This window comes from Triturus cristatus, chromosome 7 (assembly GCF_964204655.1).
Source record: "Triturus cristatus chromosome 7, aTriCri1.1, whole genome shotgun sequence".
Taxonomy (NCBI): Eukaryota; Metazoa; Chordata; class Amphibia; order Caudata; family Salamandridae; genus Triturus; species Triturus cristatus.
In genome coordinates, this window is record NC_140590.1 from 325,219,517 (window position 1) to 325,237,452 (window position 17,936).

General features: G+C 44.7%; 1 protein-coding gene across 1 annotated transcript in view; it reads right to left on the reverse strand.

Annotated features, from left to right (window-relative positions):
* Positions 1-17,669, reverse strand: part of LENG1 (leukocyte receptor cluster member 1) — a 42,755-nt gene extending 25,086 nt beyond the window's left edge. The window contains exons 1-3 of the mRNA XM_085616425.1: positions 17,244-17,669; positions 6,125-6,313; positions 3,828-4,099 (exon numbers count right to left, since the gene is read on the reverse strand). Coding sequence (XP_085472551.1) covers positions 3,828-4,099; positions 6,125-6,313; positions 17,244-17,375 — 593 coding nt within the window. The 5' untranslated portion in view covers positions 17,376-17,669. The remainder of the gene's footprint in view (positions 1-3,827; positions 4,100-6,124; positions 6,314-17,243) is intronic.
* Between the last annotated feature and the right edge of the window lie 267 nt (positions 17,670-17,936).

The following is a 17,936-nucleotide window of genomic DNA, read 5'->3' on the forward strand; positions in this document are numbered from 1 at the left end:
ATTATAACGGGGGAATTTCATTGGTTTTTTACGAGTGAAATGTCCAGCTAACTATAACATGTGTGAAACCTATGGTTTTTGCAGTGAATATATATATATTCACTTAAAAAACCATAGGTGTGTTCACACATGTTATAGTTAGCTGTACATTTCACTCGTAAAAAACCAATGAAATTCCACGTTATAGTTCGATCAGGTAACTATAACTAGCGCGCCCACAATAAACTGCTGATGACGTCACATAGTACATCACTCATGACATGGTCAGTGACATCACTCATGACATCAATGATGACATCTGAAATTACACATTGTGGATTGCGGTCGCGCAAGTTATAGTTACCTGATCTAACTATAACGTGGAATTTCATTGGTTTTTTACGAGTGAAATGTACAGCTAACTATAACATGTGTGAAACCTATGGTTTTTTAAGTGAATTTGCAAGGTTTTGTAAATGATAATTCCTAACTATAACGTGTGTGAAACCTATGGTTTTTTCAGTGAATTTGTACGGTTTTTTAAATGCTAAGTTATGTATTTATTTATTTATTTTTTTTCTGGTTTTTCACTATGCGCACACCCTGCGCGCACGGTCCGCTTCGCGCACCGTGCGCGCGCTGTGGGCGCTCGGTGCGAACCACGTTGCGCAGTCCATGCCGTGCGCGCCTCGCCTTTTTTTACGCAGTAACATTTGTTTTTTTCTCCCTTGTGGGTCCTTTAATTTATTTAATAAATGTGATTGTTACTTGTTTATTTTTTTTGCCGTGCGCGTACGGTAAGCTTACCGTACGCGTACCCCGCGATTTTTTTTTAAAATTATTAAATTTCTTTTTCGTACTTTTGGGTCCTTCTTGGACCCCCTGACAAACACTAGGGGGTCTGCAACTCTCTTCGTTGCCCCCGTTTCACGTTCCCCACCTTTGTTTCTCAGTGCGAGAGACAGAAAATGGCGGCCGACACTTCCTGATTTCGACCGTCATGTAACCACCAATCAGAATTGAGCTCGCGCACGGCACCGTACGCGCACGGTAAGCTTACGGTAAGCGCACGGAGCGCGCTTACAGATATATATATTGATTTAAATGCTATTTTCTCAGGACCTACTGAACAGATTTACACCAGACCTACAAAAGGCACATCCTTGACCTGAGGACTACCTCTCTGCCAAATTTTAAGTAATTCTGTTCAGCCGTTCGGGCTGTAGCTGTGTCTAAAGGTCCTATGGAAAAATGCATGGGGAAAACGCGTTTTGGGACCCCCCTTTTTTCTCAGCCCCCGCTTGACGAATCCCCCCCTGAGACTTTCAGGGTAGGAGCGGAGCGTAGCGCCCCATTAGTTTTGGAAATTTCGCGAGGATTCGTCGACCGGCGCCAAAGTTATTCCAAATAGAATGTTGCGGATTTCCTATGGAAACACGGTCCTAACTATAACTATCTACTGGCGACCGCCAGTAGATATATATATATATATATATATAAAAAAGGTGCATGTAGTAGTAATGGTGTCCAGTACTCTTCTGTGGCAAGAGCCCTTTCCTGTTAGTCTGAGTTAAAGGGGGATGTCATGAAGGTTTATTACTTTGAGTGTAAAATACACTATTCAAGCACCTTGCTCAGGTTCCTGGCAATAGCCAGAGCCTAAACCATGCAGTGTTTTAAGACTTACTGACCTTCACAAATCTTCTGTCACACACCAAATTCTTGGAACAAAACCACCTACTGGATGCCTCACAACCAGGATTACATGCCGACCAAGGCACTGAGACCATGCCGATTGCCGCCACAGACATCAGAACACGCCTAAAACGTGGAAAAACTGTTGCCCTGATCCTACTTGACCTCTCCACGGCATTTGACACCATCTCCCACAACCCTCATCAACAGACTCTACAACTTAAGCATACATAAAGATGCCCTCAAGTGGATCGCCTTCTTCCTTACAGGAAGCATACAGAGAATCCGACTGCCTCCCTTCATCTCCGCACCCAAAGACTTAGTATGCGGAGTATCATAAGGATCATCCCTCAGCCCCAACCTGTTCAACATTCACATGATCCCCCCCCCCCCGCCTCCTCGCAGACGTCTTCAGATCCCATGGACTCCACATGCTGAGGAACTTCGATTTCCGATCGCGATCGAATCGACCCGCCATTTTGTGCTCCGCCGCCATCTTGTGTTGCCATCACTCAGGCAGCACGGCGAACAAAGTCTATTCTGCTTTTTTTCCTGTAGCTTCGTGTTAAAACAGCCCTTCTGCCTCTATTTGCAAAGCTGGTGTTAGGACTGGCCGAGTACACTAATCCCCGTCTGGTTTTCTAATCCCCGTCTCAACTATCTGTTGGTTCACACTATTCTTCTCTGACTTTATCTTATCGTCTGGCCTTCACTGTCCTCTGCTGGCATTCTCTCGTTTCACAACTGTCCTCCAACACACACAAACGTATCTCGCCACCTGCAAGTTAGTTACGAATCCATTAATGAATTAGTTTGAGGGAGGGGTGACAAACATAGTTGGAGGAGAGGTTTCTTCGAGTCATCTGACACTTTTGTTTTCAAATCTCTCCTATTGGTTCGTTCCTGTTTTCCAACTTTCCTTATTGGCTCTTTCTTGTATGTTCTGGGTGTATATTTGGTTAACGTATATGTTACCTATATGCTATATAAGATTGTGCGCCACAGAGTGAAGTGGCAGTCTCCTGAGAACCTCCCTTGTGTACTTCTGGGATAACTGTACTAGCTGCAGCTAATAAATCTGATCTTCTAACGCCTAACAGAGTGTCCCGTGTCTCTGTGTAGCTGAGCAGGAGAATCCAGGAGATTAAGGCGTACCCTGCGCCGCCAGGCCCAAAAGGTTCTGGTTCTTCAACATGCTCTCCTATGCAGATGATACTCAACTGATCCGCTCACTCACAGAGGACCCCTCCAACGCCAAAACCAACTTCTGCAACGCCATGACCAATGTAGCCAAATGGATGAGACAAATGCCTCAAAATTAACTGTGACAAAATTGAAGTACTGATCTTCGGGGAGAAGAGCAACGCATGGGATCACAGCTGTTGGCCCGCTGAACCCAGACCAACACTCACACCGACCAACCATGCACCATCCTCAACAGCCAACTGACCATGAAACAAGTCAACGCAATTGCTTCCTCCTGCTTCCACACTCTTCGCATGCTCTGCAGACTCTTCAGTTGGATCCTAACTAACACTAGTCACTCAGGCCCTCGTCAACAGCCGCATTGACTATGGCAACGTTATCTACGGCGCCATCTCTACTCAGCTCCTCAGAAGACTCCAGACCATACAGAACGCTGAATCCAGACTCATCCTTGACCTTCCCAAACGAACCCACAAGGTCCCCTACCCGAGAGACCTCCACTGGCTCCCCATCCAGAACAGATGCCAGTACAAGATCCTAAAGCATGCTTACAAAGCCCTCCAACGACCTAGGACCTGCTTACATAAACCACCGACTGAATTTCCACCAACCCTTTACCTGTGCTCTTCCCTCGCCCTGCCCTCCCCCATCCATCACAGCAGTGGCTGCTCACTCATTGCTGCCAAGACATGGAACGGCTTTCCCCTCCAGCTCCGTACTGCCCCCTCACTGGCAGACTTTAGAAAGGACTCAAAACCTGGCTCTTCGACTGAGACATAGCCTCCAGATACCCCTAAGGGTGACAGTTTTGCGCTCTACAAATGCTGTTTGATTGATTCATTCACTCACCATGCCCACATTTCACAATCTCCACTCCTGGCGTTTACTGGAATCACTTTCCTGACTAATGAGGAGTTACCAGCCCCAACATCATGAATCCCACCTACCCAGCTGTTTTCTCTTTGGCTCTCTTGTGCCTCTCTCTCTCGTGGTCCTTGGACTCCTTCTTGTGTTTCTTCTCACCCCTTTTCTTTTTCAAGTACTTCTCCATTTCATGCAAAGGATCCAATTTCCCCTTTAGCTTATCATCTTTGACTGGGTCTGCAGATTCCTTCTTACGGTGTTCGGGAGCCTCTTGGTACCAGGGTCGACTAGTCTGGGCCTCTGCTGCACTCTGACCGAGGTAGGTAAGCAGACCAATTGCCTTCTCCTGTCGTTCCTGTGCAAATAATCAAGAAGAACTGGCCTTGATGACATTACAAGTATGAAGGTTTAAGCTATTTAAAAAATAGCACACATAACTTGAACTAAGGAAATTTCAGTCTCTTAGTTTTACAATTTCTACCTCAAACTATCTTTCCCTGAGAAATGATATATATTTATATCTTTAATGATTATAAATCAAATGCACCAATACAAAACTCTTAAACGTTATTTTGTTAGTGACCTTCTTCCTCCAATTTCCTTCCTCATCCCACCTCGCCAACCAAAAACAGAATACTACCATGTTAGGACAGTGATATCTGAAAGATAGGAGAGTTGTGCTTAGGAGTGGCTTCTTTAAAGTCCTATGAACATCCAGTAACATAAAAGCAGATCATCATTTATTCCAAAGTGAACGAACTTGCAACATTTTTCAGACCTTTGAATTAGTAATTCTAGATGGAGAACCATATAGAAGGACATAGGTTTTTTGTAAAGAGCTCCTACACCGATAGCTGCTTTTGAGAAACAATAGTCTCTAATGTGCTTCAGATGGGGGAATGTAAATAAAACAAAATTGACAGGGGAAGGTGTGCTAAGTTAGTATTTTTCTAAATGTGATTATTTTTAACTTTACCTGCAGGTAAAGATTTTTAACTTAACATGTTTTGCGGAAGAACTGTCCTTTTAACAGTAGGTTTTCGCATTTATTTATTTCTCATCTGCCTTTGACGATTCATCATGACAATGTTCCCACTCCTCCGTCACCATTATATAGGAGGCAGATCATATGATTAACCTTTAAACTTTTAATACTTGGTAATCAGTTTCTCCTGCAGTCCAGAGTAAGTCTTAGCTCACTAGTGCTTTGTTCTAGTAAACCTGGGCAGAACAGTTGTTTTTCCCTCGTTTACCCTGCCACCATTGTATTGATTACAATCCTTCTTGGTACACCTCATAGAATGCCAAATCCCATCTACATTAGCAAGTGTGGGCTAGTCTCCCCTAATCAGCATGAGATCTTAAGTTTTTGTGTCTCCTAAGTCTGAGCTAATAGTGTACTTTCTTCTTGCAACTCTGAGGTGATTGCATGCTTTCTTTTGGCCTCCTTCAGTAAGCCTGTGCTGAATTTATTCTTCCTCATTTCCCATGGTAATCATTTGCTGATTCAGTGTTCACCTTTAATGCCCATTATTAATCATGTACTGGTCACATATTCCCCTTTAGTGTCCCTCAGAAAAGGAGGGCTGGTTGCTTGGCCAATCCATCTTTCCTAGGGATGCTATGCGGATAACATTCTTTTTTTCAGTCCTGCAGAGTAAGAATGAGCTGAGAATGATTTTCCTAACGTTTTCCCTTGTAAGGCTGGGTTGACAAGTGCTTTCTTCCACTCTGCTGTATAGGCTTTGAAACATGGCCTGCTCTTCTCTAGCTTCCTTTTTTGCCTGATTAAATTTTGTGCTCTTCCTGACCAACCACTGGCTGATCACCTGCTTTCATTCAGTGTCTCCTATAAAACATGCTCAGTTCACATGCTTTTCTCATCTTCTCTCTCAGCAAACCTGGGACGGTAATAGTGTTTCCTCTTGTCCTTATCTGTTATGAGCAAGTGGATTATCAGGTTCCTTTAGAAAGCCTGTGCTGTAACAGGGGTTTCCCAGGTTTCCCCTAGTATCTTCAGTTGATCACGTACTTTCCAGAAGCTTTTCCTAGAACCTGGACTCATCACATACTTTCACTACCTTCCTAATAATCATCTTGAGGCAATCATTTGCTTCATAAGCATTTCACCAGAGTAATCCTTGGTTGATCATGTGCTTTCATGCAATATGCTCATTAACCCCAATATCTTTTTTTCTTTCCAGTTTTTTCCTTTCTCTCTGGTCCAATATAGTTCTTTTCTCTCATTTACCTCAAAATCATTTAGCCTTTCACTTGCTTTTCTCTAGTTTCATGTAGTAAACCTAGCCTTCCTTTCGGACTTCTCTACATTATTGTTTTCTGTTCGTAGTATAGGACATGCTTCAGAAGCAGATAGTACCTTCTCTTTCCGTTTCTCCTCCTCATACTCCTTGTTACCCTGTTTTGACTTTTTGCCCTCTGCGAGATCTTCGAAGAAATTGACGTGGCCAGGGCATCTCTCGGGCTCAGCCAAAGCCACAACATTGCTGGTACTAGTATGTTCAGGTAGCAGATGGCGAGCCTTGTTGCGTAGGTAATTTGTTCGGACCTGGTGAAAATAAAGCAAACAAATTATACTTTAACAAACATAAAATTCAACTGTTGCATGTTACATATTAGCCTAAGTGCTCAGGCCTGTGTCAGAGTAATTTATGACATTAAACATTTCCCCAGTAAGAAAAATACATTTTCATGTCAGTTCACACATTGCTCCAGAATGTTATGGGCACATAACATGCCAGTTTCTACATTCTGTAAGGATGTAAAGCATCACTAATGCTTCCATATTGTTTGTCTACGTAAAGGCACCACTGTTGTGCCAGTTTCACAAATTCCTCCCAAAAGAACCACTGAGGTTTGTCAACACAGGCCATACTATTCTTTCTTTAACAAAGACAGTCTAGCATTTTTAATTATCTCAAGATTAGATTATTATAAAGGAACATACATAGACCTCTGAAAAAACTGCTAATCAAGCTCTATGTTCTGCAAAGGAATGTGGGTCCTACTTAGGAATACCAAACTCTTAAACAGTACCAGCAGGTAAACGTGTAGACATGTGGTGTGTAATACTAGGCCCATAATACACTTACAAGCAGGACCTTATCTTAAAGGGCTTAGGGATGGAGGAGATTTTCCTCGCAGAGTATATACAAAAAAATAAGACGAACCATCTACAAGTGACATTACTTTATTGGAGCATGCGACCAATACTACTATGAGGGACCTAGTGTCACGATTCACTCCCTGTGCTCTCGTGCCCACCACCAGTGGGCCGAATTGTGGGGCTTTCCAGTGTTCTAATATGCCTCCAGACACTCCCCTGTATGCATATCCTGAGTTCCAGGCATTTGGACATCATTTAGGAATTGACATCCATTCCCAATCCATGCCGGGTTTTGTGAAAGCCAGCCTGCTCATATTTGGAACTCCACTACCTAGAATTCCCTGCTCACCAATTCATCTCCACCCCTGCAGGCCAAGGATGGGTGGAGGAATTCAGCTCACCTGTGGCTGGCTGCTGCTAGCCTGCTCACACCTGCTGAATGTGATTACTGTGAGCCCTGCCGGTTACCATGCCTTGATGCGAGATTATTCTGGTTTAAAGGTAAGATGTGCGTCTGTTGAGCTTTAGCAGTTACTTACTTGTTTTAATGAGACACTAAGGAGCAACAGTGCACCTTTTAAGCAAGAGAGGAGTGCAGCAACTTCCCAATTTTGAGAACTTTCATGGCGAGCACGCCGCAGTGGGTGCATTTATCGTCATGCTGACGGGGATTGTGAACATCGATAGGTCCCCGCTGGATGATTGATAGGTCAAGATATCGGACCTAAGGGAACTGGACATTGACCCGGGACTCCTAAAACTGCAGTCCTCCCTTGCTTTCTACGATTTCCTCATCCAATGGGGTCAAATTTTGTATTTCAAAACTAAGGTGTCACGTTGGTGAAAATTTCATTTGTAAATGCGAGCTGGAAGAAGGCTAAGCGCCGAAACGCGTCCTCGCTGAATAAATTTATGATACAATCCCGTGAATGTAAGGAATTCCTTTGGAATGTGAGCGCGATATTTTTTACATGGATCCACCACCATGTACCAGTGAGAGGGAGATATATATATATACACAATGAGAAAGATCAAAGGCCGATACACGTGTAAAACAGATCATGCAATCTACGTACTGCAGTGCCCTTGTGGCCTGCGGTACGTAGGGAGCACAATTCTGGAGGTCCACAAGCGTGTCTTGCAGCATCTAAGGGCGATGGAGATAGGTCATACCCAGTAGCCCGGCACTTTGAGAAAGTCCACAATAAAGATACTAAAGGTCTAACTTACTATGTGATTGACTCTGTAAAAATAAATGTGAGAGGAGGCAACAGAGTGAAGAAATTGAGGAGATTAGAGTCTCGATATATTATAGAGTTAAATTCCAAACAACCGGAAGGCCTAAATATAGAGGAGGACTTACACACCCATTTATAAGTATGTAACAGTAAAGCGTCGCCCATGATAAGCTTGTTTTAAATAAAGAAAAGGCACAGAATGAAAGACAGACGTAATGTAATTATCAGATACGAATAGAATGTACAGGGTGGTAACAGTCATCTGATTTGAGCCCACTGGGGCATGATTTATGTCCAATAAGAAATTGTAATGTAGTTACTCTGTTGAGCTCAGATTATAAATGCACGTAGTAATTATAAGCTCACTTGAGCTAAAATGTCAATGATTAATGTCATGTAGCAGTGTCAATAAAGCTCACTTGAGCTTGAATATCGAGTGCAGTACCAGCGACTGATTTGCCTATATGAAAAGAAAAGTGATGTAAATTGCTTAAACATGATTATCGTGCAATGTGATAATATATATTGCATATTAGAAACTGTTAGCAACTAGAGACAAATGTCTCAAAAGAAATGTTTTGTGAATATTTGGTAAAAAAACTAAGAGTCTGTTTTTCATGTCAGTTACGTTTGTAGTAACATTATTGCACGTTTTGCACTTTAAAAATGGCCGCATTGTTATACTTCGTTTACCAGTGAGCAAGACTGCCTGGCAGTCGAAACGCGTTTGGTAGCGGCAGAGAATAAAAATTGAAACCGCACATGGCGTCATCGTCTTTTTGAAATACTTATGCGACTCATCCCGAGGAGTCGCAATCGACGACGCAACTCTCGTTTTGGAGTGGCAAGGAATACTCGAGAATCACGAGGGGGTGTATATATATATATATATACACTGAAAAAACCATAGGTTTCACACATGTTATAGTTAGCGGAAATTTTACTGATAAAAAACCAATGAAATTGCCCCGTTATAGTTAGTGCTGGCAAATATAACTCACGCGACCGCAATCCTCTGCTGATGCTAATACTGTATTTAGACACTTATTTGCCCATGTCTTCTTCCATACATTTTTAGCTATACATATATTACAAATATTTTTTTTTATAAAGACACATATGTCATCAGCAGAAGATTGCGGTCGCGTGAGTTATAGTTGCCAGCACTAACTATAACGGGGCAATTTCATTGGTTTTTTATCAGTAAAATTTCCGCTAACTATAACATGTGTGAAACCTATGGTTTTTTCAGTGAATTTGCAAGGTTTTTTAAATGCTAATTCCTAACTATAACGTGTGTGAAACCTATGGTTTTTTCAGTGAATTTGTACGGTTTTTTAAATGCTAAGTTACTTTACGCCATTCGAGGCGTGCGCGCCCACTTAACGCAGTGCGTTCCGTGCACGGTTTTTATCAACTTTAATAAGCCCTGTACATTTGGTGGCCTTCGGCCACCAAAAGCACAGGGGGTGGGGTCAATGTGGATAGTGTTTTTTTTATTTCGATTTTATAATTTCATGTTGCCAAAATATAGTTTTTTTACTGATGTAATAAGCCCTGTACATTTGGTGGCCTACGGCCAACAAAAGTACAGGGGGTGGGGTAAGTGTGGATAGTGTTTTTTTTAATTTCTATTTTTTTCCGTACGCTTACGGTAAGCGTACGGTAAGCGTACTCGGCGAAATTGCCGAAAAAAAAATAAAACCGTTTTTGCTCTTGGGGGATGTTTGGGGACTCCCTCAACATGACTATGTGGGAGGGAGTTGTCAAAACAGCCCCGTAACATGTTTTTGGGCATCATGTTTGAAAAATAACACTCAGTGCGAGAGACAAAATGGCGGACGCCGCTTCCTGGTTTCGGCCGATTCGAATGTTTACTAAGATCTAAGAGCCAATCAGAATCGCGCTCGCGCACGCCACCGTACGCGTACGGTAAGCGTACCGTAAGCGGGCTCAGATATATATATTGATTTAAAGGCTATTTTCTCAGAATCTACTGAACAGATTTACACCAAACCTACAAAAGGCACTTCCTTGACATAGGGACTACCTCTCTGCCAAATTTCTAGTAATTCTGTTCAGCCGTTCGGGCTGTAGCTCTGTCTAAAGGTCCTATGGAAAAATGCATGGGAAAAACGCGTTTTGGGACCCCCCTTTTATCTCAGCCCCCGCTTGACGAATCCCCCCGAGACTTTCAGGGTAGGAGCGGAGCGTAGCGCCCCACCTATTTTGAGAAATTCGCGAGGATTCATCGACCGGCGCCAAAGTTATTCAAAATAGAATGTTGCGGATTTCCTATGGAAAAGGGGTCCTAACTATAACTACCTACTGGCGACCGCCAGTAGGTAATATATATATATATATATATATATATATATTTTACAGCAATTCCTTCTGAGTCCTTAGAAGGAAAAACGAAGCCGTGTGTGGTCCTTCAAAATTCTTTATTCAGCCACTCTACCAAACGCGTTTTGAGTGCGAAGCACTCTTGTTCACTGACAAATAAAATCAAAGCGAGCGGCCATTTTTACATTGTTTACCACGTGATTGAGTTAAACTACAAAAAAAGTGTATTAGAAAACAGACTTGTAGTTTTTTGGTTTCTTGAATTGAAAGGTAGCACGCGATGGTTGACAAAACCGCATTTGTTAAAATTTCACTTGATATAGAGTAAAACATGCGTACAACCTAGTTGTATCAAATATACATACTAGTTTTTTTATATATACACAAATATTTATAAATCAATTTTTATTGTACATATCTATAAAAGTTAATAAATATTATAAAACTCAATTGTTGGCAATACAGCCCCAGTGGGCTCACGTAGCCAGGTTTTTGTCACTTTCGCTGCTATTCATTTCTGCCCCAGTGGGCCTATAACCACCATAGATACAATCTTTCTACTACATGTCATGAATTCATCTTAAAACCCATTAAACCCAACGTTTAAAACTGATAATGATAAAATAATACATTATTCAGACTAGATGAGTATACAAATCTTCTTCTATGTTCAGTCCATCAGGTTGTTTGGAATTTAGTTCAACAATATACCTTGACTCTAATTTTCTCAAAGCTCTTTCCCGGTTCCCTCCTCTTATGTTTTTTGGAACTGCATCAATTACAAAGTAGGATAAACCTTTGACATCTTTTTTATGAAATTTCTGAAAATGTCTGGCGACTGGGTATGCCCGATCGCCATTCTTAATAGCCCTACGGTGCTGTAGAATCCTCTTGTGTACCTCTAGGATTGTGCTGCCCACGTACTTCAGGCCACAAGGGCACTGGCGCACATAGACAGCAAAATCTGTTTTACAGGAATATTTGCCTCTAATTTTCTTTGAATGTTTGCTAAAGCCTGGTTTGTATCTTTCTGTATTTACGCCATGCGTACAAGCTTTGCATTTGGGGCATTTAATAAATCCTTTGCGTCTTGTAAGCCAAGTGTTTTTTTGTTGTGGCTTACTTAAGGTATTTTTCACCAGGGCTTGTTTGAAAGATTTCGCTTTGCGGAATGTAATCTGTGGTCTCCGTGTAACAGTCTTACCTACTATTGGGTCATTTTTTATTAAATGCCAGTGTTTATTGCAGATATTCCTTAATTTATCATGCTGAATGCTATAGGTTGTTATAAATCTACATTCCTTGTTGGCTTCTTTTTCATCTTTTTGTTTAGCTTTCTTATTGTTAAACAAGATCTCTTCTCTTTTCATTAGTTCTACGCATTGCATCTTCAACCCAACTGTCAGGATACCCTCTATCTTTAAACCTTTTTTCCAAGGTTCTCATTTCTTTTTGCAGTTCTTTCTCACTGCTACAATTCCGTCTGGTTCTTAAGCATTCCCCGTAGGGGATGCTTCTCTTTAAATTTACCGGGTGGAAACTTGTAGCATGTAGGATTGTATTACTGGATGTGGGTTTCCTGTAAAGGGAAGAAAACATCATGCATTGGAGCAGATATATAGATGACCTATTTGTAGTGTGGAAGGGTACTGAGAACCAAGCAAAATCCTTCATAAATAAGCTCCAACAAAATGACCTCAATTTAAGTTTCACAAGTGAAATTAGCCGGACTAGTGTCAACTTTTTGGATGTAACAGTGTTTATAGAAAATGGCAGAATACAAACCACACTTTACAGGAAACCCACATCCAGTAATACAATCCTACAAGTTTCCACCCGGTAAATTTAAGCATTCCCCGTAGGGGATGCTTCTCTTTAAATTTACCGGTTACGGAAAGAGAGAGACTGAAAAATCCAAGCAACCAATGGCGAAACAGAATTCAAAGGGAGGACATGGAACGCCTGAATCGCAGCCCACTGAGCCCGAAGAGTCGAAATGGCCAAGCCCAGCACAAATCCATCATTCAAAAAATCCAAAATGCAAGCCGGGTCCAAAGAAGCCACCGACAGATCGCGACACACACCAAGAAACAAAAATTATCCCATTGCTTCGCATAGGATTTAAGAGTAGAAGGTCTCCTGGAACGCTGAATGACCCCAGCCACAGCCAATGAACAGCCAGTGCGCATCAACGAATCCCTCTCAAGAGCCAGGCCCGCAGACCCAAGGAACGGAACACAGGCAGAGGAAGAAGAGGACCCATCAGAGAACAAGGAATGAACGGCAAGGCCCACCCCTGAGACACAGCCAATTCCAATAGCAGGGGATACCAAGGTCGACGCATCCATCCCGGAGCAAGTATCAGCACAAACGACCCCTCCCACTCGATCTTCTGCAAGACCGCCGAAATCAGGGGAACAGGGGGAAAGTCATACAAGAGACCCGTCGGCCAAGGGAACGACAGGGCATCCACTCTCCAGGCATCCCGGCAAGGCATAACCGTGCATGTAACACGAACTTTACCATTTGCGAAATCACATTTTTCATGGGACAATTTAAGCGTCAGCCAGTGAGCAGCCATTTGAGACCGGGAAATATTTCCCAACCTTACTGAAGGAAATACCATTGCCTAAACTGTAGGCCGAGCAAACCGAGAATGACCAGGGAATGAACACCTAATCTTCAGATTAAGAGTCTATGACCTTAACCAACAGGCCATAGTGACTCCGTTCACCACAGGGCCCTGGAAGCCAAGCATGGGTAGCAGGAGAATACACCCAAATACCAAGGCGCAGCGCCCCAAAACCGTGGCAGCAAGCCACCCCTCCGTGCAACAAAACACCGGAGACGGTGCCACAGAGAGGAAGGAAGGGAACACCCAACCACCTCACTAGATCAACCGAATGAAATCAAGTCAACAACGGGCGAAGAACTCCCCACACAAACAGAATCCCCAACAACCTCGCGAAGGGGACACCAGAAAAAGAGGTTAACACAAAACCTCGAGGAGCAAGAAGCACCAACCACTAGGCCACAGCGAAACACGCACAAGGGAAGGCCCAACCAGGGCCCCACAAAACGCCAAAAAAACACACATGGCCATACCGCGAGACGGAAGCACCCCCCGGGATTAAGGGGATCCTGTGCCATGGGGCCAAGGAGGCCAAAAACCAACCGCACAGCGGAGAGCCACACTCCTGCTTGAACACAAACACAAAAAAACAACACAGCGCCTCCGCCCAACACAGAGTCCCAAGCCCCAGTAGGGACTCGGGAAATGGGAAAGAAACCGACAAGGAAAGAAGGCCACATCTCATTCCGTTTGGGCACCCACAGAAGCAGCCGTGGGAAAAGACAGGTGCCAACAGCAGCCCTCCCCCAACAGAAACGCAGCCGCAAACCAAATAAAGCAGATTGTGAAAATCCGCCATCCTAGGACACCGAGACATCATCAGCAGGAGACGAACCCCTGCCCATCCAGACACATGTCCCACACAGGCACATGACCAACCCTAGAGCCATATCTCGTGGTATCCAAAGACACAATAAAAATCCTCTCCCACCAGGGCGGACAACAACAACAAAACATCGAAATGAAGAGAATCAATGTGAATTGAATCTGTAACCGCGAGATTAAGAGCCTCAGACTTGAACCATTAGGCCACTGCGACTAATGGAACTGTGAGTGCCCGTAGGAGACTCGGCGCTGAACCACAGATGACCATTGATACCCAACTCAGCGACACTCATGAAATCGACCCCAGGAGGACGAAAGGCCAAATCGGACCCGCTGGTAGGTCCAACCCGTAACCATGAGTGCAAACACAGGGTCCCACAACGGAAGCAGTAGCGCACAAAGACAAGCATCAGGTCAGAACCGTAACAAAAGCAGTACACAGAAGCCCAACAAACAGAAAGCACAAAATGCAAACTGTCAGGACCGACTACAAAAGGGTAAAATGGGGGAATTCAACCAATGAAAGGCGCCAGGCAAATACCACAGTAACAGGTGCCTAAAACCCCCCAGGAAAGCAAATATGCAAAGCAACAGAAGAACACTCACCCAGAGGACGCAGGTCCCGTGGCACAGCACAACGAGACGGCAGAGTGAAAAAAAACGACAGGCAGCAGAAGTGCCCAGCCAAACAACACACGCACACAGACGTAAAGCACGAGTCTGTGTCGTAGCGTGAGTGAGAGAACGGAGCGCGCATGCGTGCGTGCAAGACACAACAAACGAAAAACACGGCCAGACATCGATGTGGGAAATGAAAGTAATACTGAAAGAAACCCACAAGGACATGAGCCACTCCATGGGTACAAATACAGTACAGGACCACGTCCTCCAAGCGCGCGCCCCCGAACCGAAGAACGGGCGATCGGGCATCAACATTGGGACCGGGAATGCCAGAGGTAAACATAGCAGCGCGCGTCACCCAGGAGGGAGCGCGCGCCCACCCCGGCCCGGGGGAGCCTCATGGAAAACCAGCCCCCGGCGCCTGATGGGTCTGGGTGCAGGGCAACAAAAGCCAAAGCAAACATAGCACCAATACACACCAGGGATATTAGGAGCCCCGCAGCTGCCAGCGCCGGCCCCATGGAACCAGCAGTGAATGCAGGCCAGTAAGCAGCCGTGGAACCGGCAAGACAGGCAGCGCGGCTTCCGGGGCAGTAAGGAGAAGCCTCTCCGGACACAAGATAGAGCGGTAGCAAGCCGGTGCAGTCTTGGGCGTGTAGCAAGGCACAACAACAGAGAAGCCAGAGCCGCCATAAAACTCTCAGGGACAGACTAGGCCACAGTGAGGCCCCACGGGACCCCCAAAATGAAGCTGGGAGGCGCCTGGGGACCGCAGAACAGACCGCCGGGTGCCCCCACCACGTATTAAAATATATCCCAACCGTACCGAAGGAAATAACAATGCCAGTACCTTAGAAATAGCAAACAGTGAGGCTGCAAGACAAGGGATTGAACACCAAATCGCCAGAGTAAGAGTCTTAGACCCTTCACCATTAGGCCAGAGTGACGCATTACATGTCACGTGGGGGGAAGAGGGGGGCCCAAAATCAACCGTACCCGGCAAGAGTGAACAAACAAATACTCTGCCCACACGGACGAGGGGACATTCAGACCCCCTTGCCCTGCCTCCTGTACACCCAGGGCGTGCTAAAGCAGAACCCAACCGGTCCAGACTAGACACCGGGGGAAGGAAGGAGGATGGTCCCAAAGCACCAACTCGGCCTTGGCAGCAGGTAGGAATGTGACCGGGAGCCTCCGGCCCCCAGAGCAAACGCACCCGGCCGCGCTACGTCCGCTTAGCAGGACGCGCGGTCGGGAATGAAAACAAACATAGTAGGACTCCAAGAACGAGTCCATATCTGAAACAAACGCCACTAAAGTCCGCTAAAGCAGGACCAGAGGCGTTAAAGGCAGAAGAATGGGGAAAAAAACAAAATCTAAGGAAAATATATAAAATTCGACAACTTCCCCCAAACTAGATACCCTAGGGCAAAACGGGTCCGCTCAAGCATGAACCCAGCCCCACTCACCTGACCATCAGATAACACAGCACTCGGAGAAGTGCAGAAAAAAAGAACAGGTCGAGATGGTTGGTATGTATCCTTTTATGGGATTGGCTGAAGCCACTGGGGGCCATATTGGAGGAGGGAGGGGAGACTAGAGCGCTGCTCTTTTAATTTTACTTGGAGTTCTGTGTGGAGCCGGAGGCTCATGTGTGAATACTGTGGCGAGGAAGACTGGACGAGGAGGTAATGGAAGATTCTATCTGCTTTTCGCGAGGGGTGAACCTTGCTTTGCTGCTGCCATGCTGTACCCGTTCCATGAAAAGGCATTGCTAGTCCTGCTCCTACCTGATTTGTAGGTGTCCTGTGATGGGGAAAGCGTGTACTGCTGCTGTCCTAGATGTACATGTCCTCTAAAGGACGGACGCTTACTCTGTTTCTGCCAAACGTGCCTGTTCTATGAAGACAGGTTATTATCTCTGCTGTTGCCCCTGTTTTGAAAAAAATCAATGGATATTCTGAATGCAATTGCATAATGTGCCGTGTGAATCAGGGTCTGTTTCACAATATTTGATGTGAGAGAGACCAAGACCTTAAATCCTGAGAAGGATGCCCAACCCCCCTGGAGGCAAAATTCAAGTGTCAAAACAAGGTGGCAGAAAAGACTCTCCTATTTTGAATCTTATAGCGGAGAAACACCAGTAAAAGACAATTTTAGCTCACCCACAAAAAAAAGTAATATAGGTTTGAGTTTAACAAAAGGAAAACATAACTGTCGTTGTGAGAGACCGACCTAACCTCACCCCAACCACAGAACCCAGATCGTGCATTACGCGGTAAAAGAGACAAATCTACGATTGTGTAGAAAACGCTGGAAGCATAAACGTAAAATATCAGTAGCCCTGACTATGTCATAGTGCCAACTGTCAGAATTCTGGAACGTAAAACATAGTTCCTTTATTGTGGGTAATTGAGGATTATTCAAGTGGCTGATCAAACGAAGGGTAGAAAAGCCCTTCCAACTGTAGATGCATTCATTTAATGTTCTAACATTGACACCCCTTGTATAAAGAAATGGGCGTGTTAATAAATGTATTTATCAAAACTATAGAAGCGACAGAAACTAATGTGCCTGAAGAGAGAATGAGAAACGAAAAGCAATGCGTTGTGCCCACTCCTTCTGAGTCCATGGAGGTTGGTATGGTTTGGGTGGGGGCCTGCATGGACCAAGTGACCAAAGCAAAGCGATATATTCACTGTCATCTCACCTCCTGCTCAGCTAGATCCACCCGTCGCTTACGCTCGCGCTCCTCCTCCTCCGCTAGCGCCTCGTCACGCCTCACACGCGCAACATTGTCCTTATTACGCACGTGCCAGCTCTTCTTTGGAAGAATATTCATTCTGATTGGATGGTAGCCTGCCTCATTTCAGCTCAGCCCAGCACCAACATGGTGGAGGGTGCGTTGTAGAGTCGCCGCAACCAACTGCGAACGATCTTTCACTATGTGGTCTCTCGGTGATCGTTCACACGTGAAACGTATGCGGTCCGCAAGAGTTAGTACACACTTCTCCGCGGTTTCTATCGGTGTTGAAGTCAGAGAAGGTTTCCTTCTACAAGCGGTCCCTGAAGTTGGTGGCGTATTTTCTCACCGTTTCGATTGGTTCACTATCTCACCATTGAGGACTGTAGCCCCACCTTCTCACGTAGAGGACGTAATTGTAGCATTAACTTTGATTGGTCGGGCAATCTCCTCTTCAATTTGATTGGCCGACGACCCGCACTTCCTGCATCGTGTGACGGGATAGCTCTTTCTCCAAACATAGAAGGAGCAAATTTGTTGGTTTGTGAAAATTGCTGTTGCTTATTTTTGGGTGTCTTCCTTAGTGTTTTGCACACTGTCTACCTGACACGTATTACAAGTTCAAACCGTTGACATTAAAAAATATAACCAACTACAAAT